This window comes from Euprymna scolopes, chromosome 1 (genome assembly GCF_053919585.1).
Source record: "Euprymna scolopes isolate OS-2025 chromosome 1, ASM5391958v1, whole genome shotgun sequence".
Lineage (NCBI taxonomy): Eukaryota > Metazoa > Mollusca > Cephalopoda > Sepiida > Sepiolidae > Euprymna > Euprymna scolopes.
This window is the reverse complement of record NC_136482.1, coordinates 1,597,018-1,622,448: the sequence shown is the minus strand read 5'-3', so window position 1 is coordinate 1,622,448 and position 25,431 is coordinate 1,597,018. Positions and strand designations below refer to the sequence as shown.

Below are 25,431 nucleotides of genomic sequence, written 5' to 3'. Positions count from 1 at the left end.
AGGTACGTCTGTAGACTTATTATATGTCATTTTTATCTTAACTGATACAACGGAGTGGTCGGAGGATCCCAGAGGAGATAGAATGGAACATGAGCATAACTCAGGGGAAGTGGAGAGAAAAAGGTCTAGAAGGCTTGCGTACTGACCGATAGTATCAGGCACACGGGTGGGCTCACGAACAATCTGAGTGAGGTCAAAGGCAATGGCAAAATCATGACAGAACCTCCCCTCATGATCAGTCTTATTTGAGTGGGTCAGCCATTCCACATTATGGACATTGAAGTCACCGCAATGTTAGCCGAGGGATGAGCAGACAGGATGTGGTCAATTTTCTCCGATATACTCTTAAAGGTAGTAACTCCGCTGTTGTTGGGGCGATAGAGGGCAAATATGAATGCGGTGGTGTAAGCAAGTGCAACCCGGAAGCACATATAAGGTAAATTGGGGTCTTCTCTGGAGATATCCTTGCCATACGGGAAGCCATCTTTAATGTAGTCACATATTCCATGCCCATGGCGATCTTGGGGGTCAGATTTAGATGTTAAGTTAGAGTATCCTTTTATTATGAACTCATCTAGGGAAGTGGTCGGCCCTATTCCAGTTTCGCTTAGAAATATGTCCGGTTTTGTCTCCTGTAATTGGGTTTCAACCTCTGAAAGGTTGGAACGTAGACCCCTGATGTTGGAGAAGGAGACATGGTAGTAGGGGTCTACGTTGGAGGATGGGTTTCTAGGTTTATTTGAGTTTTTTTTTTTTTGAGATATTTCATGTTGAGGATTTTGGGATTTGTGGAACAGGTCGGCATACTTGGTTAGAGCAGGACAGAGAGGGAAAGCAAGAGAGAAAAGACGGGAAATTTTTTTTTTTGTTTGTAGCACATGATAAGGTAAAGCCGTAACAATTACCCACTAGTATGGCATCGAGAGAACCCACCAGAGACTACTGCATGGTCCAGAATCCATTCACCAAATCGCAATACAGCAGCCCCAGTACTTTGCACCTACTGATAGGACAGCCTCCTTAGTGGTTAATCCAAGGTTCGGGTCCCTGACTATCAGGCGATTAACGTCAGCACAAATGAAAACGTTTACCTCCAGCACCCTTACTAGTGACATGGCCGCAAGGATAGACAGAGACAGAAAAATTCCGACATCTCAGACTACTGTTCACGAAGTACTACTGACCTGGAAAGCAGCTTTTTCTTCACCCTTTGTCAGAAACATCACTCATTGGAAATGAGGACTGAGAGACAAAAATGCATGTTAGCATGTAAAAATGGACATTAAATCGAATAATGATATGAGGACATCAAATTGGGGAGAATTTTTCTTAATCTTTTCTATTCCTGTTTTCAAACTGTGCCAATCTTACCTAGAGACACTGGAACTGATTTCCTTAAAAATTATCATTGAATCATTTTGAAAAGCATCTTCAGAATATTTTAAGTGTTTTTTTTTTGTTTTTTGTTTTTTAAACGATAGTTTGAGAAAGGATTTTTCATCTGAAAATTTAGTTCTTAATAAATCCAAAGAAACAAAAAATCAAGGTACTTGAGAAAGTACAGTGTTGAAATAATAACGTCATTATTTAGAAACCAATACTTAACCTGGAGAGGAGAGAGTGTTTTGTAATTATTCTGTATTTTCTACTAACAATTTAATAAACAAAAGATACTGTAAATTTTGAATTAAACTTGAAAATACTATAAAAAATAGCATGGTACCGTCTCTGCATAAGCACTAAAATTAATAAGTATTTTAGATGAAAAGGAGACGGGGGGGGGGTACATATCTGGTAACCTTTGTTATTTTCAGATAAAACTGTTTGTTTAAATTATTCGGACTATTCTTTCATCAAGTAATTCATAACTTTGTGCTTAGTTAAGACTTTTACCTGGTTATAGCTGATGGAATGAGGGTAAGTTATCCCATCAATTAAAAAAAGGATTCCAGTTCAAATTTCATATAGATTCCAGAGTTTGACAAGATGCACCTTAAGGTCAACTAATTTGCATATATATGTGTGGGAGTATAGAGGAATTCGGATGTAGACCAACTTCAAGTATACCAAGCGGTGATTCTTACCATCCTCATGTAGGCTTGTGAAACTTGGACTGTATATGCCAGACATGCCAAGAAACTAAACCATTTCCATATGACCTCCGCTGAGTGTTGAAAATCAAGTGGCAAGGAAAGATACCAGTCAAACCTTCCATCAAAACACACCATGTTACAGCAGTGCCAGGTTCTTGGGCAGGTCATAGATGCTGCATGTCTGATTCAATATTTCCAAAACAGCTCTTTTATGGTGAACTGTACAAAGGAAAAAGACCTGCAGGAGGATAGCAGAAACGGTTCTAGGACAATTTTAAGATCTCCCTCAGACAGTTTGGTTTGTATTCTAACTTATGGGAAAAACTTACCCAAGTCAGATGTTCCTAGCGTACCACAACTCACAAAGGGGTTACAATTGCTGAATTCACACGCAATGAGAACAAGAGAAAACATGGCATTAGAAAAGACAGAGCAATCAAAACCTCTGATACAAAATTATGCCACAGGTGTCCAACATGCAGGAGCTCAAATTGATCTAACAAACCATCTTCGAACCAACAGAACAATTACATGATTACGGTCATCTTCACAAGTGATGGACGAATATCATATATATATATATATATATATATACATATATGTCTCTAGCTTAGTAATAAGACTGATTAAGCAAAGTATTGATAAAAATAAAATATTTAAAAATTTAAATAAAGCATTTGTTAGATATCCTGATGTTTTTAAATCATATAAAATTAATTAAAGTAGATTAATAGAGGAAATCAAAAACTACATCAGTCATGTATAACAAGAAACCAAGTGTATATATTTACTTTTAATTTTTTAATATATTTTTAAATAAACTAATTAATATAAAGAGATTATTAGTAAATAAGAATGTAAATATATAATAAAATATTAAAAACAAAAAAGGCGGGCGATAAGTATGTGTAGCAGATTCATCTGAACCATATAAATAAAGTAGATTTGTAAATAATAGTTTATTTTTTGTGGAGACAAAGACAGATGACACAGGTAAAGAATAAAAATTTTCTTTTGATTACATGAATAGGTTAGCCTAATTAATCTGGAGCAAAAAAAAATAGATCCAATAATTTTTTGGTTCTTTTGTTTACGGGATGTGGTGTTTGATCAACACTGCTGGGGAGTCATGATTTAATATACTGTTTTGTTTTTAAATCCCCAAAACAGTGTTTCATGGTTAACAATTAATAATCCCTGAAAACTTAGGACTATTGTTAGTTCATGAAAGCAAATTGATTAAGTAATTGCAGGAGATTAAATGATTTACTACATAATTTATTATTATTTTATCATTATCATAATTTTATTATTTCTTTTAGTTTTTATCATCATCATCATTCAAATGTTTTTAAGATTATGTCCATATGTTTAGCGTCCTATTCTTTTTTTTCTTTCTGTTTCAACCACATCCGTCCATACACATCTAAATGCGCACAAATTCAAAGAGACCCAAGCTTGGCTTCAGAAAGAGTGCTATGATTTTCTTTCGCTGCCCCCACCCCTCTTCCCCCGACCTGAACCTGCTGAACTACTTCGTTTGGTCATACGTCAAGAACAACATCAACATGAACTCCCACAACACCATAGCCAGCCTGATCGCTGCTATCCACCAAGTATTCACCAAGCTCCCACTGACTTCAGTTGAGCATTCTCTGAAGACAGCAGCTTCAATCCTACCGAAAGCGGGTCAGAGGATTAGTTGGCCAAAACGTGGTAAGACAATAACAACTATGGAAGGCAATAATTACTGAGAACACAGTTAAGAGATTCAGCATTCCTATCCCATGCGGTTAACCACCTGATGAAGGCCAGAAGAATTAGCTGAAACATTATGAAACAACAACTATAAAGATGAGGATAATAGGCGATGGTCATAACAGCATGCTTAAGTATCACAAGTTACGAATTGTAACAAATTGTTGGCCCTATTTTAGGTCAGGAAGCTGATATTTTCAAACAGCTTGATCTGGTAGTGGTAGCACCGCTGTATGTTTAATCTGATGTCTAACATATCCCATTTTCTCTTTCTATAGTTTGTTGTAGACAAACTAATAATAAATGAAATCTTTTTGCCTACTTTTTAAACGTCTTTTATCACCTTATCAGATTGGGGAAACAAATAGAGATTTTAGGAATTAAAAAAAGTAGCATCAGCAAAAAAAAAATAAAACTTAATAAAATCAAGAGTAGTGTAGAAGTTTTCTGGTTTGTTTAGTAACGAAAATAAGCATCGTGCAGGGTTTTTCTGTGATAGAGGATAAGTCATCACTTATGAAGGCCTAAAGACTCCTCAAGGTGAATGGTGAGACAATAATGTGGAGATCCGTAACTATGGTTGTAAATGTCAGGATTCGATTATTTAACAAGTTTACATTGGACTTAAAAACAACTATGTTGTAGTCGGTTGGGAAACAGCTTCATAGTATTGTGTTTCATAAACAGTTCTTGGAAAGAAACTTTGCTCATGGAAGCTCCATTTATCTTTGTGATACACAGAGGAAGGAAAATTATTTATAATGGTTGTAGTTCGAGGAGTTTTTGCTGTGAATGTTTTGTAGAGGAGAATCATAGATTGGAGCTCATTCGAGCACATAACCATGAAAATAAGATGAGCAACTTTTCTTCTGTGAACATCATCCACCAGATTCCAAAATTGCTTTTGTGCTTCGTTAAGGCAGGAAAGGGCGATTTGAACAGCATCTCTGCAGATGTGTAAACAGTGCTCCATCTTAGGAAATATCCAACTCGTATACAGGTAAATTACTTTTGAAGCTGTAGACTTAATCAACCATTATTCCAACGATATTAGAATCGGATTTGATGTAAGTCTTGCAGTTAAGGTCAAGGCAAAGCTTTATTATTTATTATGAATTTATATTTATATAATTTATTATTCCTGATAAAATGTCTCCGAGATGGGTATATTTGCTGATGACACAACACTTTATAACAGGCATGAGGAGAAAATGAATGAACACATATCTAAGGTAATGGCAGAAACCCTGGAGGAAAACCTCCACTCTGTAGTGGAATGGGGACAAAAATGGATGTTAACATTCAATGCTGCCAAGACTAAGCTCGTTTCCTTTAATAATTACAAGAAACCTTCTCAACCACCAATAACTATGGCTAAAGATACATTACCTGAAAGTGCATTGTTCAAACTCCTCGGCTTAACCTTCACAAGAAACATGAGTTAGAACAGATACATTGACTGCAAGGAAGGTGGATTCTCATTCTACTATTAAAGTCACTTATGTCTGAGAGTATCCTGTACCTCTACAAGGCCACCATCTGCTTATGTACGAGTATTGTTTTCACATTTAGGCTAATGCATCTGTTTTTTTTTGTTTTTTTTTAACACAGTGGTCACCACTTATCAAGGCCCGGAAGCCACTCAGGGATAAGGGTTATTGCAAGTACATTATGTTAGTGTGGAGATTTGATGAAGTGTTTACTTAAGGGGGCGGTTAATTAAGAATTTGTTAATGTTGGACTTGAAGACATCCAAGTTGTAGTCAGGTGGGAAGCAGGCAGATGGAACAGAGTTCCACAGGCGTGCAGTTCTAAGAAAGAAGCTTTGTTCATGGAATCCATGTTTTGATTTAGGCACAGATAAAGAGTGGGGGAAATTTTTCGCAATGGATTCAGCTAGACGGGTGTTTTTCGTGAAAGTTTGGCAAGGGGGGACCAGAGATTGGAGTTCAGATGAGCACCTGCCATGGAAATAACGATAAAATAAGGATAGGCTCGCAACGTCTCTTCTGTGGGAGAGAGGTTGCAGGGTAGAGAAAAGGGCATTCCCCACTAAGCCACGAAGTCTATTTTGTACTCTGTCAAGGCAGGATAGGCTGTTTTTAGCAGCTCCTGCCCAGATATGGCAGCAGTATTCCATCCTTGGACGTACTTGGCTTTTATTAGTCTCTCACTCCTGGACAGGGTTCAAAAGAGAGTCAACAACCTAGTAGGTCTCGAACTGTCAGCTAGGCTTCAACCTCTGTTCCATCGACGAAATGTTGCATCCCACTGCCTGTTTTACGAGTATTTTAATGGTAGATGCTCCGATGAACTACAAGTCCTTGTGCTTTCTCAACGTAAATACATCCAACAAACCCGACAAGCAGCAAAATTCCACCTCTACACAGTAGAAATCCCCAGATGCCAGAAAGCCTTCCCATCACAATATTCTTTTCTGCCAAGTGGTACTGGTGTTTTGGCATTCAACCCTAATGCATTTGAAATGCATTAGTTGACGAATCACTAAGACCAGTTTACAAGGTGTGCTGGTGATAGTGCTTGTATATAGCAGAGTCGTGGATGAAAAGATACACAGGTTTTTCGGGGTGGCGTGCTACCTATAAGCATTATCATTTCTAATTATTATTATTATTAATAATATTCCATTAACTTCAGATGGCTGTGATGTTTTAAACCGTTTCTCCCCTCAAGAGTGGGCTCTTACACCAAAGTTAGTGAGGATAGTCAAAGAGTCAATTAGATGAAAAGCACCTGGCATGGGATGTTTGCTGAGCCAAGCAGAACTGACTTCTGGAGTACGATGATGTTGTATCAGCTGTTTCATAAGTCAAGTGCACCTATGATTGTTGGTACGATGGAAGTTTTCTTATTCTGCAATTTAGCAATCTCTTCCCTAGGGTGCCAGATTTTGGAATTCTCTCCTAGCTTCCTGCTTCTGTACTGACATACAGAAGTTCAAATGTAATGCAAACAGACATCTTGCTGCTAAACTCCCTACATAGTATCCCTGAAAATTATGTCCTCGATAGTAGCCCCCTACATCAAAGTGGCACTATGCCTTCTTTGGGGTGAGAATGCAATTAAAAAAAGAAAGTTTATCAAAGCAGGCAGCTTCTTCAAGGAGATAGCCATTTGCTCCAATTGGAACATCAGTCAAACACTTGTATAGTTAACAAGAAAAGGAGGATGAAACAACTATTAAACAAGTAACTTTTACCAAATGCAAGAAAAGTTACTTTTCTACTTACCTTCATATTTTTTATTTCATTATAAGATTGTGTTCAAATACAATGTTGTCAGATTTCGCAATGGCAGCACCAGCTTTTTCAAAATCATTGAGATGCGATGATCGATTTTTGTGTGAATCCGCTCCTTCCAATTACATTTGGAAAAACTTTTTTGTATATTTGTTTGTTTTTTCTTACCCAAGAAATAATAAACCAATCAAACATCTGTGATTTTCTTGAAAATTGTCCATCCATTATTGTGAACTCTAATAAAACACATTTTATTTGAACAAAATCTTGTATTGAAATAAAAATGTTTTCAAGCAAAAAAAATATACAAAGAATAACTTTTCTTACATTTTGTAACAATTACTTGTTCAATGTTTTCTTCACACTTTCATGCTAATGAGTTACACAATTGTCGAACCATGTGCATCATCTTTAGGTAGAGAACATGCACTCATATCTGACTTCATTTTGTACATGCAAGCTTGTAACGTATTCATTTTTTCTTGAATTCCTTGGGATGTAATCTTTTTCCATCAAGTTTAATTTTAACTTTAAGCTGATGCTTGAAGAGTAAAAACCAGATGATGATGAGAAAAAGATTTAACACCTCGCTATCTCTTTTGACACATCGTCCACATCACTATTCTTGGTAGATTGTGAGAAACACCATTTATTTCTCCCTAGTCTGTGGCTGGTTGACATTAACAATCACACAACTTTAAAAAGTAGTACCTGTTTGAGATCGATGAGAACTGTCACCCTATTAACATACTTCCAGAACAGTCAAAGAATGCTCCAGTTTAAGAATTTTTACTCAGCTGTGTCTTCTTCAATGTTATCACTTGAACTAAAACCTCAGAAGTGTTGCAATATCTCAAGCCCGAATCCCAACTCTATTGAAAGTGGATTTCCTCCAATGATCATCGCAAGCATTCCCCAAGCAAAACACAATTCAATCACTTTATAGTTCCTTTTTAGATCCTAAATGATAACTGAACCATGAAAATGTACCTAGCTTTCTTAGAGAGTGGCTTAGAGTCAATTATTATGATAATGAGGCCTTCCAGTAACAAATTGTAACAACAGCTGAAAGTTGATCATACAAAATGAAATCTGGGTGTCTAAAACAAAAAAAAAACAAAAACATTTGTTGACTTGATTATTTTACTGATACATTTACATTGTTGCAGTTTTGTAATTATTGTTTCCTCTTTTTTTTTTCTCGTGTTAACAGCTTTTGTAATAAAAAAAAAACTTAAACAATAATTATTACAAAAAAAGCAATAATGGAAATATATCAATAAAAATAACAAAATTAGTGTTTTTTTGTTTTCCATTTCAGGAACCCAAGTTAGATCTTGTGTGGTTGCCTTTCGACTGTTGCAACTTATTACCAGATTTTACAGAGCCAATATTGGTAGCCAAAAAAGCCAATATATATCTAAAGGACAAACAAATATCTGATTTTATGTTTATTCCTATAATCTGGGACAATTTGATAATTTTATAGAATAATCTCAGGCTCCAATGGGTTATGTGTTATTTAGTGCTCTGAGAAAGATTTCAACATAGAAAACTAATTGAAAACCACTAATAGCTATGGCTAAAGATACATTAACTGAAAGTACTTCTTTCAAACTACTCGGTTTAGCATTAACAGCAGCAAGATGTTTGTTCACATTACATTTGAACTTCTGCATGTCAGTACAGTTGGGAAAGCAGGAACCCAGAAGGGAGTTCCAAAGTCTAGAAACTATTGGAGCAGAAGGCTTTCTTACATCTAGACATCGTTACTGTGTAGAAGTGAGATTTTGCCGCTTGTCGGGCTTGTCAGGGGCATTTATGTCGAGAGGGTACAAATGCTTGTAGTTCGTCGGAGGATCCACCATTAAAATACATGAGGAATGCAACATTTTGTCGCTGGGACAGAGGTTAAAGCTTAGATGAAAGTTCAAGACCTATCAGGTTGGCAACTCTCTTTTGAACCCTGTCCAGAAGTGAGAGACTAGTAGCAGATGCAGCAACCACAATGTGACAGCAATACTCAATACATGGTGGCCTTATAGAGGTACAGGATACTTTCAGGCGTAAGTAGCTTTCTAGCACGATAGAAAGCCCACCTTCTCCACAGCAGCCTTTACAATGCTCTTAATGTATCTGTTCCAACTCATGTTCCCTGTGATATGAGGCCAAGGAGTTTAAAAGAAACATTTTTAGGTAATGTATCTTTAGCCATTGGTATTGGTAGTTGAGAAGGTTTCTTGTAATTATTGAAGGATACGAACTTAGTCTTGGCAGCATTGAATGTGATCATCCATTTTTGTTCCTATTCCACTAGACTGGAGCTCTTCCCCTAAGGTTTCAGCCATTTCCTTAGATATATGTTCATTTGTTTTCCTCTTGTATCTGTTATAGAGAGTGGTGTCATCAGCAAATATACCCATCTCAGAAACAATTTTATCGGGGAGGTCATTTATGAATGTCAGGAATAATAAAAGTCCAAGGATAGACACCTGAGGTACTGCCGCATTTATATCATATTGTTTAGATGTACGACCGTCGAGGACAACCTGGATTCTTCTCTTACGTAAGAATTATTTAATTAAGTATTTTCCTGAGAAGACCATCAAGTCATACCCTGTCAAAAGCCTTAGATATATCTAGAGCTACCGCTCTACCCTCCCCTGCTTTGTCCAGTGCATGATATACATGTTCAGAGATTATAGTTAGGATATCTGTTGTAGAACGGGCTTGCCTAAATCCATATTGTTGGTCGGTTAGAAGTTTAACCTCTGTAAGGTGATGGACTAGAGCTTGGTTGATTATAGAGTCATATATTTTGTCGAAAAGCAGGAGGAGGCTAATGGAACAATAATTTAATGGGTTAGTTTTTTCACCTATAATTCTTGTAAACTGCTGCCACAGAAGCAGTTTTTCAGCAGTCAGAAAAGCAAGATTCATTAAGGCATTTGTTGTAGTACTTACCAACAAAACAAACGCCCACGTGTTTGTGCCTTGTATAGGCATGTGCGACAACAAAACTTGGATTTTTATAAGCGGAAGTCTCGAGGTTGTCAGGAATCTACAGGCGCATGCGCTAGAGAAGGGATTGAGATAGTGGTATAAAAGGCAGGTCGAGTGAGAAGGTTGTTGTTGTTGTTGTCATTGGACGTTACAGTGACGCATGCGTTAGCAGGTGATTAAGAGGCTGTTTTTTTTTGTGTGTCAAGTCGCGCACCTCGGTGAAGATCATATAAGTCGTGCACCTCGGTGAAGGTGAAGGTCATAAGCTATTTCAGCTATTTCGTTTTGTCTCTTTTCCTGGACAACTATGGCTGGGGCAAAATTTGATTTAAAACTGATACCCGAATTCGACGGATCCACTTCTGTTGTCGACTGGGTCGAAAGGGTTGAGCTGACCTGCAGCCTCTGTGAAGTAAAGGGGGTGCATACCGTGATTCCCCTGAGATTGGCTGGAGGCGCCCTAAGTGTATATCAGCAACTTAGTACCGTGGAGAAGGCTGATGTTACCTGTATAAAAAATGCTTTATGCAAGGCATTTGCCATGGATCCCTGCACGGCCTACGAAACATTTGCCGCTAGGAAGCTCATGCCAGGAGAAACCGTGGACGTCTTCTTCACGGAGCTGAAGAAACTTGCAGTTTTATTTGGCAATGGAGTGTCAGACCAAACACTGGCGTATGCGTTTGTGGCCGGCCTTCCCACCCATGTTAAGCAACTGTTGAGGGCTTCCACCAGCGTATCTGTAACGCCCATGGAACATTTGTTAGAACACGCTCTAGCCATTATCAGAGATGAGGAGGACATGAGGGAACCGGTTGTAATGATGGCGCAGGTAGCCAAGACTAATGCTGAAAAGAGTCCCAGTTTGAGACCCACGACCAATGGGAGATGTTTCTGCGGCGGCCAGCGAGGCCATTTCGCAAGAAATTGTACTAACAAGGGGCGGGGGCGCCCGCGCTGTTTCCAATGTGGTAGTTATGGACATCCCAAAATTGTGCAGGAAATGCATCAGGGGGCAGGACGTCAGCGCCGCCCTGTTCCCCAGACAAGATTTAATTGAGGCGCAACCGACAATAAATGTGTACGTGGACCAAGTGCCTTGTTCAGCTCTTCTCGACTCCGGGTGCTCACACACCATCATGAGTGCCAAGTTGTGTCAAAACTGGACAAAGCAGGACATCAAAGTAACCACAATAGGTGGCAATACGCAAGCTTGCTGTGGAGTCGGAACTGTCAAAGTCCACACAGACTCTGGTGTGGCCGCAGACATTAATGTGCTGGTGATGCGAGGGGATTTGCTGGGATTCGATGTACTGTTGGGATATGATGCTATTAAGGCACTGGGGGGAGTGGTTATCGGAAGAGATGGGACTGTGCGATTTTTGGAAACCCCAGTGTGTGCTGCAGTTCACATTGATCGGCCTGATTTTAAGGTGGACTACGACCCTCACCAAAAAGCATGGACTGCATCGTGGAAGTGGACAGAAGGAAGGGCGCCAACCGAACTCAAGAATAGCATTGCAGAGTACTCGATACCCGACAAGGCCCGTAATGAATACGAGAAGGAACTTGAGGCATGGATCCAGGATGGATGGCTGATCCCCTACCCCAACAAGCTGGGACCACCCAAGGGTCTGATTCCCTTAATGGCGGTAGTCCAGCATAACAAATCAAAAGTTTGTCCGGTGCTGAACTATCGTGAACTCAATAGATACATTGAGACGTACACTGCCGATGCTGACGTGTGCGCCAGCAAGCTGAGAGAATGGCGCCAGAAGGGCTCCAATGTGTCTATAGTAGACTTGCGGAAGGCTTATTTGCAGGTGTGAGTGGATGAGACATTGTGGACGTTCCAGACAGTGTGGTTCCGGGGTCAGAGATACTGCATTACTCGACTTGGCTTTGGGCTGAATGTGGCACCGCAAATGATGAAGACCATCGTAAATGCAGTGTTGTCGCAGGAAAAGACTACTGAGGACGCAACATCGGCCTATGAAGACGTACAATCTGCGTCGCACGTCAGAGAAAAGTTAGCTCAATTCGGGTTGGAGTGCAAGGATCCCGAACGTCTGGGGGATGGACCACGGGTATTAGGATTGGACGTTTGCGGGAAAGACGGTACCTTACGATGGAGGCGTGGCAGTGAGATTCCAAACATCCCTGATGTTATTACGCGGCGGACTATTTTTTCCTTGTGTGGGAAACTTATTCATCACTTACCAGCGTGTGGCTGGCTCCGAGCAGCTGTGGGCGTCATCAAACGCAGGGCAAGTTTAGTAACTACAGGTTGGGATGATGTATCTGATGATGCTCTTCTAACTCTGATGACGACAGAAACCCTAGAGAGAGTTAACAAGGAGGACCCTGCCCGTGGAGAATGGTGTGTCGATGGGGACACTGTGAATGTGTGGGTTGACGCTAGTTCTTTGGCATTGGGAGTGTTATTGGAGCAACGTGGAAATGTAATTGAAGACGCGTGCTGGCTGCGACCCGTGAATGATGCTCAACACATCAACCTGGCAGAACTGGATGCTGTTGTGAAGGGTTTAAATCTGGCACTGCAATGGCAGTCAAAGAAGTTACACTTGTACACGGATTCTCTCTGCGTCTACCACTGGATGTCCGACACTCTTTCGGGACGAACGAGAGTCCGACCTAAGGCAGCCAGTGAGATGTTAATCCGGCGGAGGCTAAACACCCTGAAGAGTCTGGTATCAGAGTATGACCTGTCGGTGAGTGTAATGCTCGTGGCATCACATTGTAATCGTGCAGACCAACTAACCCGTGTGCCTCACAAATGGTATGAAGCTGTGAAGACAGGCGTGGAGTTCGCTGCTCGATCTTGCGCAGTTGGCGCGATTAGTTCATGCCAAATACAAAGAATTCATGTGCAGAGTGGACATCCAAGTATCAAAAGAACTTTGTATTTTGCGAGGCGTGTGGACCTGGCAGTGACAAGGGCGGATGTCAGGCAGATCATCAAGCACTGTGAGGCATGCCAGTCTATCGATCCTGCACCGGAGCAATGGCAGAAGGGGCGATTGGAAGTTGAGCATGTGTGGCAACGATTAGCGATGGATATTACCCATTACAGTGGTAAGCCCTTTCTAACCCTTATCGACTGTGGACCCACACGTTTTGCAGTGTGGCAGCAAATGACCAGGCAGGACTCAGCGAATGTTGTCCGCCAACTGTCATCTATCTTTTCTGAGCGAGGTGCGCCGGAAGAGATATTGACGGACAACGATGCAGCTTTTTGTAGCCACCAAGTTCGGCAGTTGTTGAATGAGTAGGATGTCCAACTACGACTGCGATGTGCTCATGTGCCATCAGGGAATGGCATTGCTGAGAGGAACCATCGCAGCATCAAGAGAATTGCTGCCAGAAAGCAATGCACCATTACGGAGGCCACGTATTGGTATAACATCACACCAAAGGATGGGAAGACACTAACAACAGCACCGGCCAATTCCATACACAAATACTGTGTTAGGATAAAGGGCATTGACACTGTCCAACTAATCGACGAGGAGAGTTATTACAAATACAAGGTAGGGGATCCAGTTTGGGTTAGACCCCCTGGAAACCAGTGCACCACCAAGTTCAAGCGAGGACGAATATATGGAGTGGTTAGCCAGCAGTCGGTCTTTGTTGATGGAACCCCACGCCATGTGCGCGATCTTCGCCCAGCTAGTGAAGTACATCCCACAACTACAGAGAGCGATGAATCATCAGATGATGAGCTGCTGATGAGTGAGGTCACCGAGCAAGAGAGTGGTAGTTGTAGTTCGTCTGATCAGGCAGGATCAGAGCCAGAACCAGAACCACACCCAGAACCAGAACCAGAACCTGAATCCGAGATTGTAAATACCACCCTTCGCAGAAGCCAACGAACTAAGAGGCCACCCCCGGAGTGCACTCTATGTGATCATTAGATCAGGGGGGAGTGTAGTACTTACCAACAAAACAAACGCCCACGTGTTTGTGCCTTGTATAGGCATACGCGACAACAAAACTTGGATTTTTATAAGCGGAAGTCTCGAGGTTGTCAGGAATCTACAGGCGCATGCGCAGGAGAAGGGATTGAGATAGTGGTATAAAAGGCAGGTCGAGTGAGAAGGTTGTTGTTGTTGTTGTCATTGGACGTTACAGTGATGCGTGCGTTAGCAGGTGATTAAGAGGCTGTTTTTTTTTTGTGTGTCAAGTCGCGCACCTCGGTGAAGATCATATAAGTCGTGCACCTCGGTGAAGGTGAAGGCCATATTTGTTGTAAAGTTTGAAGAGAACTGGAGCAATCTCTACTGGCATTTTTTTAATAGTACAGCTGGGATATGATTGGGTCCACATGCTTTTGTGTGGCGTCTGTTTGCAAAGAAAAGTCAGGGAGGGAGTTTTTTTACTGAGTCCAATGTGGAGTTTAACGCAAACCAACTGGCAAGCATATTAGCTTTCTTGGTTGCTGTGTAAACAACCTCATGATTGTTGGATAGTGGGGGAATTGTTGATTGCCCATCATTTACTACACTGTTGTATTTTTTTCCAAAAATCACAGTTTCTTAGTTTCTGTGCTTCGATGCGTTTTCTGGTGGTTTCAGTATATTCTCTCTTAGCTGTTGCTATTTCTCCCTTATAATTACTATTAGCTTCTATAAATTTCTGTCTGTTTGAACTGGACTTATGTTGTTTGAATTTGCAGTATGCATGCTGCTTTGAGTAATGGCAGCTGCACAAGTAGAAATAAACCATTGGAGAGAGTGGGATTTGCTATAGAATTTCCGTGTGGGAACATGTGCTTCAATTGCCGTTTTAAACCATTCAGTTGTCTCATTTGTGCACTGTTCAGCAGGAAAAGAAAACATTTTCCCATAGGGCATCTCTGATGAGATCCCTGATGGCTTCCTAATCAACCATTTTATAATACGTTGTTGTTTTGAGTAATGGTTCTTTCAGTTTTGGGTTGAGAATTAAGAGTGGTTTCTACCGTTATCACAATGTGATCAGCATTCTAGAGTGGGCTATGGGCATGCGTTACAAATCATTGGGAACTGTGGTCAAAGATCTAGAAGTGAGGCATGTTCATCTTGCTGGTCTGAGAAATGTGTCGGAAATATGATCATCTGTGATAGGGGATGAGATATAGAGAAGCTAAGTGTTATACTACCAGCTGCATCTGGTAATCCAAGCCAATTACTGTGGTAGACATTAAAGTCACCAAATACATGTATTTGCACATTTGTTTATTAGGGTACAGTCCTGGGTGGAGGGTAAGTGGTAGAGAAAATATAAGTAGCTAATATTATGTTGCATGTTTAGTCTAAAGCACATGAAGGCTTGGTCATCTGATTCTAGTTTTATTTCTCTAGTCAAGGGGAGGGTGTTTCGAATATAGACTCCGTATATATGTCTGAGTCTTTATGGCAGAGTGGAAGATAACCAGGCATATTAAAGTGGTTAAAGGGGATGGAGGAGTGTAGTTTAGTTTCACTTAGTGCTAAGATATCTGGGGTGTTTGATGATTAATCATCTAAATTAGTTCCAAGCCCACAGATATTCGTAAATGCAAGCCTCAAGGAAGAAGACAAATTGGTTTTGTTTGAGTTTAAGCCTGGTTTAATTGTAATTTTTGATTGAGCTGTCATTTTATTTTATTTAAAGTTTCAGTTAGGGGAAGAGGTGCTGGACAAGTGATTGTGCAGAATACCAGACATGCAACACAAGTAGACCATCAGCCGACTCTTCATCTACAAGATTGTGGCCTCAGGAAAGCCCACCGAAGATGGATGCGAAGTCCCTTTTTATATGCAACATGCTCTTTTCTAGACATAATATCATCTTTATAATCAGCAAAGAATGTTGATTTTGCATTTTACCAATTTGTATAAAATTTCTGATGAAATTTCTTTAAATGAACCACAAGCCAAGAACTAATGATCATTTTCACAGAAGATATTTCCTTACTACTTCATCACAAAGTTTTAACAACCAGGCTCAGCAAAAGCAGCAAAATTATGCAATTGCATTTTGCAATTGAGAAGATGAAACAACCTGTTATTAATCCCTAGATAAGTGCGCTTTTCAATGTCATGCTTAATTTTCCACTCTGCCAGAGTTCTAAGCTATGTGAGAATAAATTTCTCACATGTTTGTAAATTGTAGAAATACCTAAAATATTTAAAGGTGCGTGTTAAGATGAAATCGGCAGATCGAGTTTTTTTTTTTTTTGTTTTTTACGTAAGTGGTTTTAAGGAAAAACAACAGTACTTACTTGTCAGGTCGAAAATATTAATATATCCAAAAATTATAAAATTCATCGAGTAGAACAACTGTTATCGTGTTTTTATTTGTAAAAGTCTATTGCTATAAGGCTACAATGTTGGTCGCCATTAAAGTAGTGAAAAAGGACATAAGTATTCCCCTTGTATTTGCAACCTTCAAGGCTAGGGAAAATGTAATTTCCCCCAAATTACTTGAGTTTGTATTGCTATACACATAGATTAGAAAAAGTTGTCAAAAGACAAATATATAACAAATAACTGTTATCAAAGGCAAGATAAGTTACTTTTCTATCTAACTGAATAATTTGAAGTTACGTTGAACACGGTAAGTTTGAGAAAGTGAGTTAAAAATAAAAAACTATATGAAATACTGTTCGAAAATCGCTCAATATATGTTACCGCGACATAGGCTGACATATATTCGGTGGGGTTTTAACAGTATTTTGTATAGTTTTTATTTTTAACTCATTTTCCCAAACTTACCGTGTTCAACAGAGAGTCCGGCGCCATTTTAAATTTTCCAATACATCGGTAAACACTGTATGTTTTTTTTAGCTAAATAAACATGTTACATTAAATAAAAACACTAAAAAAATTATCCAGTTGGGTAGAAAAGTAACTTATCTTGCCTATTTGTTTTTTGACAACTTTTTTCGAATCTATGTGTACAGTAATACAAACCCAATTATTACTATGAATAATTGGTATATTGCTATTTTTGACATGACAATTTAAATAAGTACCGTTGCTTTTGCTTAAAAAAAACAAACAAACAAAAAAAACAATCTGTCGACTATCTTAACAAACACCTAAGATCAGTGACGTGGACACAAGAAATACACGTACATACGTGAAGTTTCAATCCTATCAATACCGAAATTGGTACTTTTGCAGTTTACGGACCCAACTGAAATATTATTTACGTGATATTCTTAGCAGTGGGGGTGGGGATATAACTATTCTGTACTTTCACCTAACAATTAAATAAACAAAATATACAGTAAAAATTGAATTTAACTCGATAACCTTATCTAAAAAGAAAAAATATTTGAAAAAAAAATAAAATAAAATAATAGCACGGTCCATAAACTGCAGAAATTAATAAAACAAAAACAAATAGTTTATAAGTTTCAAAACGTAAAACAAACATCTATTTGACAACGAAATTTGAATAAATATTAATCTGATATCTATTTTAGTAAAATATGCAATACGAAAAATAAAGCTTATTTCAAAGAGTTTAAAATACATTCGTGTACAAGAAAAATATGAAGGTTAAGATTATATATATATATATATATATATATATATATATATATATATATATATATATATATATATATATATATATATATATATATATATAAAAGATTTTTATAAATACCTCAAGGGAGAGATCCGAACATCGCCACATGTCAACTGACATTTGGTTATGGAAAATATCAAATTATTCATTCGTTTTTAGATTATTCATATTATTTTTTATATTTCAAGAATTTTCCGTCAACAAATAAAGAAATATTTGTACTTTTATTTATTATTATTATTTTTTTTTTTTTCCTCAGACAAATTGACAGCTGTACAGTACACTGAATAACGGATCTGGAATCGGTGAAATTCATTTGTTCCTTACGAATATTATTCTGATTTCATGTCATATAGAGATTGATATATTTTCGTAATTTACCAACATAATAATATATTATGTCTATATTCAAAAACAATTTTAATCAAATAAACGAATTATTGCAAGAAATGCATAGAAATTTCGTTAAATCGTTTCACTGTGGTGCTTATTAGTCGAATTAATAATTAGCGGTGACATTCTCTTATCGACACCGGTTAAACATGTGCTATGTCAGCAAACGACCAAAAATGTTCAAAAGTATTTAAATGAAACAGTTTTTTGTTTATTGAAAGTGAAATAACAATGGAACGTATAGAGGATAACATGACAGCAAAGAAAAGCTCCAAAGATTTACTTGACTTAGAAAATAAATCACGTAAGTTTAATTTAAAATTTGGACAGCGGAATACGAGCCATGATGTTAGAAGGATTTTCAAGTTAAATTCAATTTTTACGATGTTTTTTGTCTGTTAAATTATTAGTACAGAATTGTTAAAAAAAAAAAAAAAATCATTGCTTATTCAAACTAGGGCTGAGGTGTACACGAGTGTTACCTCTCTAGTGATGTTCAGTGATCATCCGCGCTATATTTAAATCGTATTTCCAAGTTTATATATATTTTTTTTATTCAATTGTAAGGTTGAAGTATAGAATCGGTACAAAACACCCTCCCCATGTTAAGAATGGCTTTTTAAATAATAACGTTATTATTTACGTCCGGATCACTCTCTGCACTAGTACCCGATGTTGTACGCAGTTCGACTGTTCCCCCCCCCCCCCAAAAAAAAATCTTATTGGGGATTTTTTTTTTTTCTTTTTTTTTAATTACCATATTTTTCATGCACATGCTCAAAAAATATTTCTAAATTATCTAATATTTTTTTCACTTTCATGTTATAAGCCTCATTGACAGGAGACCATTTCATTTCTCCTACTGATCTCGATATGTATTTCAAAAAATCATATAATAAATAATTCGCAAAGTTCAAGCCAAAATAAAAAATATCTATCCCCCCCCCCCTCAAAAAAAAAAAAAAAAAAAAAAAAGCCAAAATAAAAAGGCCATAATAAATAAGAAACTAGACGCTCCCTAAGTCGAACTACGTACAAGACTCCGGAGCCGCGCTAGAGGGGTTTAGCAGCACTCGTGTACGTCCGCCTAAACAGGCAGTCAGGCACTTATGGTGGCAATTAAAAATCAAACCAAAAAATACAGAAAAGTCTGCATGATGTAGTATTGTAGTACATTACAGAACGAAGATTTACTTGGTTTCCACCTTAACATTTTCTTGGCGACCTATGTAGGTTTTCGGGTATGCCGAAAACGAATATCCCATTTAAATTTTAGGCAAATAAGTAGTTTTCCGGATATTAAGCAATGTAATTCCTTATGTTAAAAGTGGTGGCTATTACTGTACGCGCAATGGCAACTACTTTTAACATAAGGAATTATATTGCTTAATGTCTGGTAGATACTTCCAACAGATTTACCCCCCCCCTATATGTGACACGATATGACTGTAATTTAATATTATCATCCTAACTTTTTTTACCATTTAAAAAGAAGCTTCGGTCAATATGCACTGGTGTAAGAAATTCTGCAGAAATAAGCAAGCTTTTTATTGGACGGTTTCTCCGCCCATAAATTTATCTTAACCAATCAAATTACATGTTATAACTAACTGCCGAAAATGTTCTCGGCGCAAAATTCCTTTTCAGATCAGACTGGATTTCTCACTCGAATGGAGGCAGCAAAATTACTTGTTGCTTCGAGACGTTTTAATGGCCAAATGTAGAGCAGAACTTTATCATTGCAATTACCAATGCCCTTAAGTATGGCGAATTTATATTTGCACGCTAGTGCTTCAATTTAATATCTGTCAAGACGAAATTAAGGTCTACTGCTTGATCTGTCATTTGTTCACCGTTGGACAGATTCTACAAGGACTCCTCGTGTATGCCCAGCTAGCAGCCCGACTTGGAAGTCACCTCAACATATCCAACCTGCGCATTTCTTCATTAGTGGGAATCCTACCCAGCCTTTATCGAAGACAAACTATTATTCCCTTCGGGAATGTTACCAGCCCATAATGCAACTTAGACCTTTTTTACTTTAATAAAATTATGTTGAAGTTTTAAGGTGAGCTTGTTGTAATTTCTGTTTGGGTTTCTTCCATTCTGCCAGGGGCAAAAACCTTGTGAGAGAAATCCCACACTGGTTGTTCAACCTCCAAAGGGTTTTTATTCCGAAAGCCATTCTTAACATGGGAAAGTTGAGGGGATGTTTATTCCGAAAAGCATTTTCTTATTTTCAACATCCCCATTATCAACTTCTTAAAGGTAAGTCTTTGTGTGGTCCCCCAGTGCATTTTCACCGAAGCTTCAAATAAACTGCTAATATTTAAAAAAATTTTTTACAGCATATGAAAATCATGAAAATGCGAGACTAAAATCATGTTTACTTATCGACGCTTTAAAGCAACATTCCTATGTAGTGATGAATTTGAAGCTGGAAACATACACATCTAATGGTCAGATTTTCATGAAATTTTCAATACTTATTGATTTAATACTTTTTGTTTTAGGTGTTCTCTAGGGACTGCCAAAACAATGTGAAAAAAAAGAAAGCATGATTCCATGACGTCAGACTTGTGTTAATTATACGAACTATGGAAAAGCAGAAGCGACTTAATGATTTTTTAAAACCTTTGTTTATCTTCTTCAAACTGCAATTAATAATTAATCTTTGTTATAATTTTGTTTTTGTTAGGTTTTAAGATTTACACAGTTTAATCATTAATATTATAAACATTTGTCTATTAAATATGAAATACCGTTTTACTCAATGTTCATTTGGTTAACTACGGTTTCCATATTTTGTTCGATAAAAAGAGACAAACAACATGAGGGGGGAGGCCTACAAAATGCTTAATATTTGTGCAATAATATTTTCAAATCGGTTTTAATCTGGAGATAAAATAGTTGACAAGAGCCATGTTTATATTAAAACTTAAAATATAAAAAAACATTTAAACATAATTAATTAAAAATCTATGTTGTAACGGAACATTTTGAAATAATGGAATTTTAATCTTTTAAAAATTAATGTTTACAAAGTTTCTTTTTCTTGGCAATTCAACTTATAGTATATATTAATTCGAAAAAAATGCTATTTTAAAAAACGTATTATCATTTTTTTAATTGCAACTTTAAAGTAAATTCTTGTTCAATATGTGTATCTAAATTAAAAAAAAATAAATATGTTTTATTTATTTGAACTCTTATGTTTCATAATAGAAATTTCAATAGATTTAAATATCTTTTGTTCAAATTTCGAAAAAATAAATATCGGGTGGGGGATACGTGCTAAAAAATATATTTCCCCTCATAGTTTACGGAAACTGCATTTTATATGTAATTTCATTCTAAAATGGATAAGTATCGAAAATTTCACAAAAACCTGATCATTAGTTGATTTTTGCTAGATTTATTAAACACAGGTATGTTTTCACGTTCGAAATGCCTACTGCATGTGAACGTTATTTTAAAGCGCCAATTATGTAAACACGATTTTCGTCTCGCAATTTCATAATTTTTGTACAATGAAAAAAACTTTAAAAAATTATTCCTAGTTTATTTTGCCCTTCTTTTAAATGGTACAAAAGTTATATTGATACTATTAATTTATAATAAAGTTACATCGTGTTACATATGGGGGGTGGGGTAATTCTGTGGTGACTTTTGGAGGTGCCTAGTGTCCTACTCCCCGTTTATTTCATGTTACGAAAACTAAACAAAATAAATTTAGGCTCATAAAAATTGCAACATTTTTTAAAGCTGAAGAATTAAAAAATAGTTATATATATATATATATATATATACTAGCAGGACCTGTTAACTGGTGTTGCCCGGTGGAAGCCTGCCTTCCTCCCTCACAAAAAGAAGTAAACTACGGTTGTTGTTGGTGGTCACTGGCAGCCGTGGCCGAAATGAAATAATTTGGCTTTCACTGGCGATTAGCTCTGGTTTGGAGCGATAACATGCAGGTGCTGTTTGAATCTAAAAAAAGCAATTAAGGGAATGCGTAAATCAGTATGGATTAATAAAATTACAAAAAATGGTCCATTAGAATAATAATGAAAAGTAAAAACAGAAGTTTTAGAGGTTAAGGATTCTCACTGTTTAGAGTGATGAAAATCAGTGGTAGCAGTCCTAGCTGTTTCCGTTTGTTGTTCAAGTTTTCCTCTTCTTTTCAACTTTTCCACTAATTGTATTAAAGTAAATTCCAGTTTTGTGTCTTTTTTTATTGTAAATGTTTATTTATTCATAAATTTTTGCATAAAAAAAAACGTATAAAAAGTTTTCAAAGTAACGTATAAATTTTGATTTTTATTATCATTAACACGGAAAGTGTTATTGGGAATTCTGTGAAAACATCAAACAGGCACCCAATTCTAAACGTAAGCAGATTCATAAAGGCTAAAAGAAATAATATCTGAATAATTTCGATAGAAAAGAAAACCTTAACAAATGAGATATATCAGAGGTGGGTAGGCAAAACAACAAATATAAAGGGGAGGAAAATCTGATAAACGCAAAGGAAACTTAAAAGCTTATCAGATTTTTCTGTTTTACATTTGCATTTTCCTAACGAGTCAGATGGTTTTTTGGCCAACCTCCACGCCATACTCCAAAGATCCATCATCAGATGCACAATTAAATATTGGTAGAATATCGAAAATGAAAAACTTCTTTTTACTGGAAACATTTTACGTTTCAATCAAGAAAAATATTACATTCGTTATTCGTGTGAGTCATACTGAATTTTATTAAATAAATACGAATTTGGAACAGACCTTCTGAATAAGGACTTAATATTTATATAGAGATAACTCCTATAAAAAAAAAATCAACAATATTAAAAAAAAAAAAACTATTACTGGTTTTATGGTGTTGCATATAGTGGAATAATTGATAGCATTTTTTTTTTCTTGTTCCTTTGAAATACACTTTCAATGCAATTGTTAAAAAAGAAAAAATATTACAAAAATAAGTTTCATTTTGCAGATGATAGAATACATTTATTGTATAAGGACAAATATAAGCCAAGCAGATTAATAAATCTATAAAAGTGAAATTGTCTGTGTGTGTACATTTCCCTACCAAAAAACTGTCAATTTTCAGTTTACAGACTCAAGATTTGACATAAGGTGTATTAAGATGTGGGGAAATCTTTTTAATCGGTTTTCGGACAGAAATTTGGTTGTCAAGGGGTCAAAGTTCAATGATTTGACCTTTTGAAAATTCTATCAAACTCCTCCACCAATTTTAGGTTTAAACTCTTGAAATTTTAGATGTATGTTCCTTGGACATGGATCAAACATTTTAATTTGATTTGAGTCCAAAACATTAAATGTTAAGGGGTCAAAATTGGGGTTGAAGTTAAAAAACATTTGACCTCTCAGCCAATTTTTGGTCTAAACATTTGAAATTTTACATAAAGTGTATTCAGACATAGGGCAAGCTTTTTAATCGGTTTTTGGCCGAAAATTTGGCTACCAATGAGTCAAAGTTCAAAAGAATTTTACCTTTGTGGTCTCTAGCAAACTATTCAGCTAATTTTGGATCTAAACACTTGAAATTTTAGATGTAGGTTACCTGAACATGAGTCCAACTTTAATATATATATATATGTATATATGCACATGAAGTTATGAACAATACATAGGGCCCGAGCAAAACTGTGCTGAATTGCTAGTACATATATATTTAAGATTTATATTTTTTGATTTAGAAAAATTATTAATAATAGCAAAAAAAAAAAAAGTTACTTTCATTAACCATTATAGCGTCATTAAGCATCCGTAGAATTGACACAGAAATTAATGTACGTTCTAAATGATGATGTCGCCGGTATTGTGTAAAAAAAAAAAAAAAAAAATCTGTAAAGGAAAATGTTAAGATGTACGGGCAGAAAAAAACTAGGGAGACATAGTTTATCATGAATTTTTTTTAAGGTTTCCGATTACTTTTTGATTGTATTTGAAAGATTAAAATCTAAAGTTAATTTCCAAAAGGAAAAAATTATTTGTACATGTGAAAAAAAAGTTATAATGAAAACATGTTTTCATGGCGACATTCGGAAGTTGACAAATTCAGCTAAATTTTTAAGTTAAATAAATTCATTGTAAAAATCCTTTGAAAAATGAATATTAGTTTTCTGGGTCTATTTCAAAGGTAATTAGTAAAGTCCTAAGATATTGAATTAAATGAAAAATACACCTTCTTTGTATGAAAAATTTAATTAACTCTCAAAAGCAAGAAATTTTAGCGTCACACAATCACAACAAATGAAAAATCGTCCTACTGTCGGGTTCTACAGAAGCCCAAAATGTCAGAAAGTCAAAAAGCTGTCAGAAAATGACATCGGGGAGGTAGGGAGTGTTGGTTTTCTTTTTTCCCCCAGTTGTACATTCCTATTGTGAACATTTGTATAATTTTTACCATTTTTTAATTGGTCCCCCGACAAGAGGAGGGTGGACATGTAAATTCACCCTTGTCCATTCGTCCATCCGTACTTTTCTCAATAACTATGCCTTGGAATTTTTGGAAATTTTGCACAAACATTAAACATGATATGAGTAAAAAAGTAACAGAATGGGTTTGCCTAAATCCATGTTGTCTTTCAGAAAAAAAAGGCTAAATTGATAATTGCAGTGAACTTTTCACAAATAAAAAAGCCAAATTGAATATTTAAATTGTTAAGAAATAACAAAGTGTGTGTGCGTAAATATATAAAGATTTACATATTTTGTTCAATGTTCAATTTGGCTTTTTTGTTTGTGAAAATTTTGCTACCATTAATAATTTGGGCCTTTTTTTCTGAAAGATTTGGCTTTAAATATTTTTCTGGTCTGACAACCCTGATGACGCATTTTAAAGAAGCACCAAAAAAAAACATTAATATTACTAGTGTTGTCCAGGATTAAATGAAAGACTGGATACCTGTTTGCATCCAGTATATAACACCATACTACTTTTATTTCTTCTTCTTTATTATTATCATTATTGTAATGATAATAATAATATTCAGTTTTGATGTGGTCGCACATAAGGATTTTCTCAGCGCTGATTGGATGAGAGGGGGCGTAAAAAGAATGCCATTACTAGAAATTTTTATAAATGTATCACCCACCCCCTCCCCGACTGAGTCAGACACCCTCGTGAATTCATCTAATGTCTGAACTCCCTATTAACATTTTTTTTATAATGTTATAGTTATAAATAAAATAAAGCATTGTATTTCCTTTTTAATGTCAAGTATTATTGTGTGCACAGGTGTGTTTCTTACAAAAATATTTTCAACAGGTGCATTCAATTGTCAGCATTTCATTTACACTGATTTATAATGTGTG

At 36.6% G+C, this 25,431-nt stretch overlaps 2 protein-coding genes across 3 annotated transcripts in view; one reads left to right on the top strand and one right to left on the bottom strand.

Annotated features, from left to right (window-relative positions):
- The window catches only part of LOC145242161 (solute carrier family 41 member 1-like), a 125,302-nt gene that overhangs the window by 80,302 nt on the left and 19,569 nt on the right, over window positions 1–25,431 (bottom strand). Inside the window, exon 1 of one of the 2 annotated variants that reach the window (XM_080106063.1) lies at window positions 17,774–17,999. The exons of the other annotated variant lie outside the window; for it this stretch is intronic. The gene's annotated coding sequence lies outside the window, so the exon portion shown is untranslated. Of the gene's footprint in view, window positions 1–17,773; window positions 18,000–25,431 lie in introns of those variants that run through there. 2 annotated transcript variants of the gene reach the window in all.
- LOC145243585 (uncharacterized) overlaps window positions 18,210–25,431 on the top strand; it is a 68,856-nt gene continuing 61,634 nt past the window's right edge. Inside the window, exon 1 of the mRNA XM_080106859.1 lies at window positions 18,210–18,392. Coding sequence (XP_079962985.1) covers window positions 18,320–18,392 — 73 coding nt within the window. The 5' untranslated portion in view covers window positions 18,210–18,319. The remainder of the gene's footprint in view (window positions 18,393–25,431) is intronic.